Source organism: Echinops telfairi, unplaced genomic scaffold (assembly GCF_000313985.2).
Source record: "Echinops telfairi isolate 266 unplaced genomic scaffold, ASM31398v2 ScPeMD7_23;HRSCAF=83, whole genome shotgun sequence".
In the NCBI taxonomy this organism is placed as follows: Eukaryota; Metazoa; Chordata; class Mammalia; order Afrosoricida; family Tenrecidae; genus Echinops; species Echinops telfairi.
In genome coordinates, this window is record NW_022103920.1 from 15,151,082 (window position 1) to 15,161,176 (window position 10,095).

Consider the following 10,095-nt stretch of genomic DNA (forward strand, 5'->3'; position numbering starts at 1 on the left):
ATGTCTCATTGTGGGGCCAGCCATGTGGTCCTCTCTGTGGACTGGCTGCTCTAATTGGGAACATCGTCCTCATGGCCTGGTGGCCAGGATGTGCTCCGCTCTCTCCTCCTCCCACTTCATCTGTTCCCATGTGCTCTGATCGGATATGTCCCTCTCCCGGAGCTGCAGATTCAATGCTTTCCTTTGAAATAAATTCTTCTGGGGGGTGTCCACGTAGTAGTTGGGAATGGGACTGGCCCCCCAGACCTCTCCACTGGTTCCCTACTCCACGCCAATATGTTACATTCACATCTTGGAGCACTGGGCTGAAGTCTGGTCCCTCTTTCCCTGTGGAGATGTAAACAATACCCTCCCCTGGGGTGGGTTAGTGCCCTGTGCCCCCGCTACCCATTTCTTTTTTATTATTATTTTTTCCTTTCCCCTCCTCCTTTTTAGTTGTCTACCATGTGTATCCCTGTATTTGGTCTGGTCTCTGCCGTATTACCTGGTCAGGGAAGAGAAAATCTTACTGTTCTCACACATAGCACTGGTGGTTTCAAACAGCGGGCCCTGTGGAACAAAGCCCAACTTATTGCCACTTGACTGATCCCCAGGGTTCCACCTTGACAAGACCACATGGGCTCAAATAGACCACAGCAACCCAAAAGAGGAAATAGGAAACCTTGAGTGGTAGTGAGTTTGTCAGCTGTGGGGGAACAACTTGAGAAAGGAGAATGGAGATGTTCGCACAACTTGAAGAATACAATGTCACTGAATTGTACATGGATACGTTATTGAACACGAGTATGCTTTGCTGTATACATAGAAATGGAAATATGGAAAAATTCACGGTGGATTCAGAGGATAGGCCATGACATATATAACTGCCAACATCAGATGGATCTTGGCTGAAAACAGAATCAACAAAAAAGAGGTTTGCATTTTGTCAATGCAAAGGCGTTTGACAGTGTGGATCGTAACAAGTTCTGGAGAAGATCGCCAAGCCTGGGCGTGCCAGAGCCAGGCACTGAACTCACGCAGAACCTGTACATAGAGCAAGAGGCAGTTGTTTCCCCGTGTAGAAAGCACTGCCCAACCCGGCTTTGTGGGCGGGCCTGTTGGCTGCACAGGGGCCTTGGAACCTGACTGTGACAAGGGACCTTGGTGATTTGAGTTCTGGAGGCAGAAGGCCTGAATGGCAGTCCCTCTCTGTCCCTCTGGAACTGGAAGCTCACTAGCTGTTGTCGCTGAATCGAGCATCATCTGAAGCTATGGGCAGTCATGGTACCGACCTCCTATAGCTGGAGGAAGTAGTGTGCTGAATCATATGAAGCACGCGTAGAAGTTCATTACTTTTGCTGTTACTGGGAAGCTTATCAGAGTTCACATAGCACTGCCTCTAGTCCTACGCTTTTCAAACCAGGCACCAGAATTACCCCCTGGAGATCCAGATTCAGTTGATCGGGGTTGGCTTGGGATTTTGCCTTTCAACCAGGCCCCCGGTTGCCCCCGGCCCTTGCTTTTTCAGCTGGCCTAGCCCCTTGGAAATATCCTTTTTGTGGGAAAAGGGTGCCTGGCTGCTCACACTGGCAGGCCTCTCTAGTCTATTGACACGAAACCCCCGAAGCCTAGCACTTCCAGGCAATTCTCAATATTTGTCTCAAGGCAGGAGAGCATAGCTGTCGGGGAGAGGGGTGTTTCAGCCTTTAGGATGTCCCAGAACTCCTTGGGCAGATGATAAAAATGCAGATTTGGCATTTCCAGCAATCGCCCCACCCCCACCCCCACACATATAGACTGTGTTTCAGTCTGGGGGTGGGACTCAAATCATCTTCCTCTTGCCCAACTGCCCACGAGCTCCCCCTGAAGGTAAGAGTGGTCACTCTCTGATCTGTGGGGCCAGGATTCCCTTAGAGCTGGAGAAACCAGTGAGTCATGTTCTCTGTGGCCTTGGCGCCCTCTCCCAATCTCGCTTCCTTATCTGAAAAATGAGCTGCTTAATGCCAGCGATGCCCTCCCCCAGGAGCACAACATAAGGATCTGTGTGTGAAGGGCCACTAAAGTGACCGTCACCGACTCTGGAGTCCAAAGGTATGACCTGCTGTATTTATCTATAGCTTATACCCAGTGAGCCAGTGACCTCGTATCTCTGCTAATGGCAGGGGGGAAAGCAAACAAAAAAAAAAACACCTTCCGTGGGGAAAATCTATCGCAAACTCTGACCCTGGCCAGTTTTAAACAAACCTCGGTCTTGAAAAACACCAACGGGTTTCACCGGATGCTCTGCTCTCCCCCGAACTGGGCCCTTCCTCCTGTGTTGGCTCTTCCCCTGGAGATGAGCAGGTTCTGCCAAGAGGACCAACCCAGACTGTCCTGTGGGGCTCCCAGACGGCACAGCCGGCCCTTGGCACTGGCATCCCCGTGGTGCCCCTGTGGCCACTGGCTGCATGGCCCCTGGACTTGGCCTTCGGGCCTCTCTCCCCTTGGCCTTCTCATAGCCAACCCTCTTGAGTCTTTACTGAGGGCTCTCAACAGTTACCCCACCGAGGTTTTCCCAGTTCCGATGGCCGCCTCTAATAACCTGGCTAGACCTCCCTTCCCCGGCCGTGGTTGGTGAACCTGCTCAGGCGCCTTATTGAATGTGTGACCTCCTGGGTTTGATCACCATTGACCCCTTTTTTCCATCAACTGGCTCAACCTCTGTCTCTTCTTACTAGCGGGGTGGGAAGAGGGATCGTTCTCACCATGTCCTGCTCTGGCTTGGTAGGAAAATCCTGTGCTCTGTATCCTCGTGGGGTAACTTGCTGGTATCCATGGCCCGCTCCCGTCTCAGCCAAGCCTGGCTCTCCAGACGAGTGATTGCGGCTGGAAACGTACACAAACCCACTCGGCACCTTGGCTGACTCCCGCCTTGCCCTGAGGAGTGAGCAGAGACCCACCGCCCTGCTCCCCACCACGGGTGAGGGAAAGCGGTGGATACAAGGAAGTGTGGGGAATGGGGCTGGGCACCTCCAGATCTGAACCGTGTTATCTCTCAGCTACCACCCGCCTGTCGGCTTGTGGCATGATGGCGGCTGACAGCTGTCACCAGCGTTTCAAACACCAGCAGGGTCACCCATGGTGGGCAGGCTTCAGTGGCGCTGCCAGGCTCAGACAGACCAGAAAACAAGGCTTTGTGAGGGTTACTTCCGAAATGTGGGCCACTGAAAACCTGGCGCAACTCGAAGAACGTAATCAAGGTCACTGCATTGTAGCATCTGCTGGATTTGGTGTAGGGGCTGTTGGCTATAGTCTCCATGACAATAAATGAAAAAAAAATATATATATATATATATTTTTTATATATATATGTATATATATATACATATATATATATTAAAGAGAGAGGATCCGATGGTTCACAACTGAACACTGCCATATCGTGCCGAAAGATGAAGCCTAGCGGGAAAAACTCTGAAGATGCAGTCGCCGCCCCCATGGGCTTTGAGCATGCCAGCATGGGGGAGGCACGGGCCAGGCGCTGCTTCTAGTGGCTGCGCGTGGTGGGGTGGCCGGGGGTCAGAGCCAATGGACAGCAACACCACGCTCTTAGATGAGCGCTTGCTTAGCTCGGGCCTGGTCTGGGAGGAAGACAAAGGTTTCTTCTGCCCTGATGTGAGGCTCTGCTGTGTGAGTTCAGACCAGTTGGGACCACGGTCTCAAGACCCAGAGGACCTGGGAGGGCACTCAGGAGATGTGGCCTGCAATCCAGCAGGAGAAGTGGGGGCCGCCTGTGTGCGCCCACCTCCCTGCTATGGGGCCTCCATGCCTTCAGCTGGACCCCTGTCCCCTCTGTGTCAGCCTGCCATGAAATGACCCCCAGGGACAGTGGGTGCACTGGCAGGTCCCAGGGGCTGTCTCTCTGGGTAGGAGTTCCCTCACTCTCTTGATGGCAAACCTGGGGGTGCAGTGACCTGTCCAGGCCTTTGCTCCCCTCCACTCCCACCCCCCACACACATACAGCCAGCATAAAGGTGGAGAAGCCTCTTCAAACTCGTTTTTATTTTCTAAGGGGCTTGGGGGTGGGGCAGGGGACGTATACTTGGGTTTGGGGAGGAGCCCTGACCTTGGGGCACCCTGTGCCAGCCCCTAGTAGGGGTGCTCCAGGGCATGCGCCATGATGGTAAGCACAGCCATCCATGTCTCCTGGGCAGTGGGGACAATCTGAGAGGCCGGCAGCAGGAAGCCGTAGTGCCCAGTGTCCCGGAGTTCAAAGCTGAAGGCGTATTTGATGCCACTGTCGTAGGCCCAGTCTACCGTGATGCCGCTGGCCACATCTGGAAGCAAGCAGGCCAACAAATGTCCCCCCGAGGGAAGACAGGGCATGGCCACAGAGAACAGAGGCCTGCTGAGTGAGCCCTGGGCCCTGGGACCAAAACCCCACCCACCTCAGGCCACATCAAGCTTCCCGGCCCAGGCCCGCCTGCCCTCCCCAGTTGAGGCCCCACCCATTCATTCACCACCCCATGTGGGAAGAAACTCCTAGGGGCATCAGACTTGGGGTCTTAGCTGTTAGGCAGGTGTTGGGTGCTGTTCACTAAAGCTGTAGAGGAATCACTTCCTGGGGTCCCCATCATTCACCCAGGTACCCAGGTATAGGAGTCCACTCAGGGTCAGCCCGGCTAGGGGTGTCTGGTGGCATCTCAGCACCTACATCTGCCTGACCCAGGTGAGCGGGAGGTCTGAAGCCCCAGGAGAAGGCTGACTCACAGAGGGTGGTGCTGATGCTGCCGTAGATGTACTCGACCCCATGGACCTCGTACAGGGCCTTCACGGCGTCCTTGGCCAGAAGGAACTGCAGGGTTAGATGCAGATGGTGATATACCAGGGTCTAAGGCAGCCCCCCATGCCACACCCTCACCAGCTGGGGAGAGGCCCACAAGTCGGGTGTCCAGGTGACTCTCATGAGGAGGGAGCAGAGTGCCTCTGGCTTTGGACTTGACCCTACAGGAACCCAGCAAGCCCCTTCCACCCTCTCCTGGAGTCCTGCTTGATCTCGGCAGGGCCTTTGGCTTTTCTAAGCTCTGGGCCGCCCGTCAGGGAAGGGTGTTGTGCTTAAATCTGTCATGGGTCTAGCCAACCAGTGGCTGTTGCATTGATTCTGATTCCCCGGTTGCAGGATAGGACCTGCTCCGCCAGACCTCATGGCCATGACCTTTGGATAGCAGATAGCCAGTCCCGTCTTCCAAGGTGCCTCTGAGGGAGATTGAATCCCTGGCCTTTGGGCACACACACATACACACACACACACACACACAAACACACACACACACACACACACACACACACACACACGGACTCTCCTGAGGTCTGTTTACAGCAGTGGTTCTCAACCTTCCTAATGCCGCGACCCTTTAATACAGTTCCTCATGTTGTGGTGACCCCCACCCCAACCATAAAATTATTTTCATTGCTACCTCATCACTGCTAATTTTGCTACTGCTTTGAATCGGGGGACCCCTGTGAAAGGGTCGTTGGACCCCCAAAGGGGTCGCGACCCAAAGGTTGAGAACCACCGCTGATTTACAGCATGAGCCTGAACTCTGCCAGGTGCGGATGTTCCTGGATGCACGGGTCTCCTTAATCTCACCAACTCCTCCTGGTTGGACACCGCCTCCAGTGTGTAGCCGTAAGGGTACATGAGCATCTGAGAGTAGCTGTGGATGGAGATCAGGACCTTGATCTTGCCGTGGGCCGTGATGAACTTCACAATGGCAGCCACCTCTGGCTCTGACTGAGCAAAGGGTCCCCGGTAAGTCTCTGAGCAGGGGTTTTTGCTAGAACCACTTCCTGGAAGTGAAATAGAACCCCACCCCCCCCAGAGAGTTAGATTCCCCGGGTGTAGCCGAGACACCGAGGGCTCCCCAAACAGCCACATGTGCCTCTGCATTTCCCAGCCTCCCTTGCAGTTTGGCTGAGGCCATAGGCTCTGTTCTGACCCTTGAGAAGGGGAGCGGAAATGATGACGTATCACTTCGGGCCAGAAGCTGTTAAGAAAAACCAAACCAGCCCTGGTGGCTTCAGTTCCCACACCCGGCAACCCACGCACGTGCAACAGACGGTGCCACTGGGTTGGTTCCATGGCTGATTTGGGGCAAGTAGGTCCCCAGGTCTTTCTTCACAGACTTGAACCCCCCAAGCTTTTAGCAGCCGAGCACGTCGTGGACCTTCTCTTCTATGTGGCTGGTTGTGGCAAACTCGGGGGGACGGGGGGGACGGGTGGATGGAAGCATCCTGAGTCCTTCCGCCATGGTTGGAAGAGAGCTGCTGTGGACAGCCACCTGCCCACGCGGGGCCTGGCATGCTGCGCACGGAAAAAGAGATGTGTTGTGCAAAGCCCATATTGGGGGGGAGGGGGTGTTATGACAGACGGAGGACTTGTTGGGGGGCCCAAATAGTTAACGCCCAAAACTTGGAGGTTCAAAACTACCCAGGGACCCCTGGAGAGGAGGAGTTGGCGATCTCCTTTTGGGAAACCAGCCACCAAAAAAGCCCTCCGCCGGAGCCCCGTGCTGCCCTGATGCAGGTGGGGTGGCATGAGTTGGGCTTGCAGGCGACCCTTCTTTTGTTACCTCAGCAGCCCCTGGTCTAATACAGCAGGGAGCTGACCCTTCCCGGAAGCAGCAGCTCCACAGCTGCCCAGAGCTCCCCCAGGCCTCCTTCGGTGAACTCGGGCTCATGGTTCCATCAGGGAGACACGCCGGCCTTGGCCTCGGAAGGCCCATCCAGGAGAAAACAGGTCTCTCTCACCCACCGCGCTGGGCTTCTCCCTCGGGGCCCTGACTGCACTGCTGTGGGCACGGCTCAGCTTTGCTGGGAACAGAGAGCTCAGACCTCGTATCTGCTTTAGCTCGGTCACCGAGGTAGCCCGAGGAACTCCCTGGGCTGGGGGTAGGGACCAAAGAGAGAATAGACCCCCAGAATGGTCCAAGGTCGGTCTGAGAGCCACACATGCCAAGGATTCTTTGAAACTTCTTCTTGTGGCCTTGAGTGGGTCCCGTTTTCTAATTTCTTTCCACAACGGTCATTTGATCCCATCCCCTCCGAGGCTCTCTGGTGGACGCTTCTACTCTTCCTCATTCGTCCTGGGCTAAGGGCGTATGGAGAGGACTGGGCCGGCCCATGCTGGACCCGTCAAGGGTTGCAGGTTCGTGCCATATTTGGAAAGAGCCAGTCCAGCTCTCCCCCTGTCTCCCCCTCTTTGAAACAGCAGCACCCAAGCCTGGCCAAGAGGTCAGGGTCACCCCAAGTCCAGAAGCCACCTGAGGGTACCACCTCCCGGGGAAGCAGCTGTGCGGCAGAGGGGCTGCTTCCCCAAACGCATCCTTCCCCAGAGTGCAGACGAGGGCACGCACAGGTGGGGGAGCGGAGTGGCCGACAGATTACTCATTAGGCAGCAATTAAATTAAGGCATTCATAAAACCATAAACAAAATCTTCCGCCTGAATCATCGGCCTAGACACCTGCTATTTCTGGCCGCGGGCAGTCCCGGAGGCAGCTCTGTCACCGGGGAGCAGAGAGGGTGCCACCGTGCTTGGATGGGGCTGTGCCTGCCAGGAGCCAGCGGGTGAGGAGCAGGCCCATGGGTGGAGTGGGCCCAGCACACAGGGGCCCTGTTTGTTGTGTCTGCCGGGTGCTCACGCACCTGCCACACTTGATGAATGACAAATAGCAGCAGATGAGCCACGAGGAGGCTGAAAGCAGCCACGCTCGCCGAGCGGTTCCCCTGCCAACCAACGGCCAGGTGGCTTTGCCCAAATATGGAGAAACGCTTGAGGCCATTCGTTCTGGTTTGAGCGGAGCAGAATAAACTAATCTTCTCAAGACCAAATGGGAATTGGTGGCCGCCTCTCTGTGGCTCCCAGCCCAGATCCTCGGGAGCCTGCCTGTTTCACGAGGAGCTGCTAATGGATTCCATCGCTATTTATTTTTCCTTCTCTAAAAAATGTAATTTGGAGCACGGGGACATCTTCGGGAACGCATAGTGAATTATTCAATGCAGTAATCTGTGGGTAGTGGCTTTGGGGAGCTTGGTGTCTCCTCCGAGGTGCGTTTTGTTAATTCTCTCTGTACCCTCTGCCCCCTTCCCCAGCCCCAACCGTGCATCTACTCCTCCCCCCACCCCACCCCCACCGCACCGTGGAAAAGCCCATAAACATTCTTTTAAGTGTTCATCCATCTTTCTCCTCAGGGGCCCTGAGAACTCACTTTAGTCAGGCCTGGGGTCCACGTGGGCACCCACCTAGGACAGGTGACTGGTCACCTGGAGGTAGCTGTGTTGCCTGACACAGCTGTCACACACAGCCCCAGACCCTCCCTCGCCTCACACACTGTGGGCTGGGGGTTGTGTCATCAGCATTTTCCAGGAGAAACGATCCAAAGAAGGCAGTTATTCAAAGTCGTGGCTGCCCAAGTCCAGAAGGGTCTATCTCCTGGGTTTGTGCACCGGGCTACAGACCTAATTTTCAACCGCCGTGGGGCTGTGCCCCGTGGAGACAGATCTTGATGCCCCACTGTCATGTGGTTGCCACTTTGGGGGCCCCCAGGACTGTGTCCATGGGGTCACTGGACCATCTGGGGCCTCAGTCCTGGGCAGACCCAGCATTCTATGCAGTAAACTGCTGCAGGCCCAGGGCCCAGGGCCCGATTCCGAGCTTTCTACAGGCCTCTGTTTGCCCATCTCATCCCAGTGCCCCAGTGTGATGAGAACTGCAGTCAAAGGGCCATGACGGAGCCCAGGAGGAAGCTTCCCCCTCATGCTGGGATCACACAACCATGCAGACAGACACCAGAGTGGAGACTCCAAGCAAGGGCACCAAAAAGATAAGCCAGGCGGTGTGAGACCTTCTCCATAATAAGGCTCCTTCTACATCTGATGGATTTCTCTGGCTGTCCCAAGGGCAAATGGCAGGTCGTAGCTCTTGGGAATGAGTCCAGGGGCCTTTTAGCTCCCACATAAGCTTGGGGCCACCATAAACTCCGGGTATTGATCAGCCAACAAGAGTCCCTGGCACTTCTCCAAGCCTTTCTCGGCCACAGTCAGGGTTCAACCCTTGTGGTCTGTCCCCGTGTCTGGAGCTGCAGGCTCCCTGCCGGGCTTTGCATGAAAGTACGGCGTATGAACGCTCCGTGTCACCTCTCTCTCCATGTCACAGCCACTACTAGCCACAGGCTGGCCTGTCCCTGGCCAGTGCCCACTCGACTCAGCTCACAGCTCTGCCCCGGGATGCCAAGTTATGAATCCATGTCATTGGACCCCCATGGGAGAACCTGCCTAGGGCTGTCCCTGGGGCCAGCGGGTCCCCGTACCTCCAAACCCTGTCTTCCAGTTCCTGTTGAGATCGACGCCGATGCAGAAGACGCCAGGTCTGAAGGACTTGTTCTTCCGCCACAGGCGGTTCTGAGAAAGCCCAGGGCAGAAGGCCTCCTTAACTGGGCCCAGCCCCGGTGGCCGCCTCTCCCGGAGGTCCTGGCCTACGGAGAGGGCTGGTGGGGCAGCAAGCCCTAGGATGGGAGGAGCGCTCTAGGGGGGACCGGGCCAAGGCTGGAGATCAGCTACTTTGGGGGGTGGTTTGGGGTCTGCGGTGAGTCAGGTTCTGGGTGGTGGGGAGAGGCCTCAGTGGAAGCTGCCATACGGATTCCCTGAGCAGCAGGAGGGAACGGGCAAGAAGCCCCAGCCTCTGAGCTGTCCTCCTGGCCCTCAGGGGTGCTCTCAGGAAGGATCCCCTGAAGGTCCAGCCCCCAGAGCTCTGGCCTCAATAGCCTCCCCTCCCTCACCCAAGGTTGGCCCTCTCTCAGTAGCCTCACCATGCTGTGTGTAAATGCAAACCCATCGGGGTTGGTCACAATCTCCATGAAGATGTCCATGGCGTCCAGGATGGCCGTCAGGGTTTTGTCCTTGCCATATATACTGACAATCTGCACGAAAGGAGGGGCGGGCCCTGCTGCCACCTGGGAGGTACCCCAGGACATCTGCACAGATGGGGCTGCCGGAAGGGGTAACACTAAGCTGCAAGGACATCCTTCCTGCCCAGGCAAAGGCCTGGCCCCCCAACATGGAGAAGGCCAGGGAGCCTG

General features: G+C 56.0%; 1 protein-coding gene across 1 annotated transcript in view; it reads right to left on the reverse strand.

Annotated features, from left to right (window-relative positions):
• Positions 1 to 4,107: 4,107 nt before the first annotated feature.
• Positions 4,108 to 10,095, reverse strand: part of CPA5 (carboxypeptidase A5) — a 51,556-nt gene continuing 45,568 nt past the window's right edge. The window contains exons 7-11 of the mRNA XM_013005962.2: positions 9,826 to 10,004; positions 9,328 to 9,418; positions 5,609 to 5,808; positions 4,729 to 4,813; positions 4,108 to 4,295 (exon numbers count right to left, since the gene is read on the reverse strand). Of these exons, the coding sequence (XP_012861416.2) occupies positions 4,108 to 4,295; positions 4,729 to 4,813; positions 5,609 to 5,808; positions 9,328 to 9,418; positions 9,826 to 10,004 (743 nt within the window). The remainder of the gene's footprint in view (positions 4,296 to 4,728; positions 4,814 to 5,608; positions 5,809 to 9,327; positions 9,419 to 9,825; positions 10,005 to 10,095) is intronic.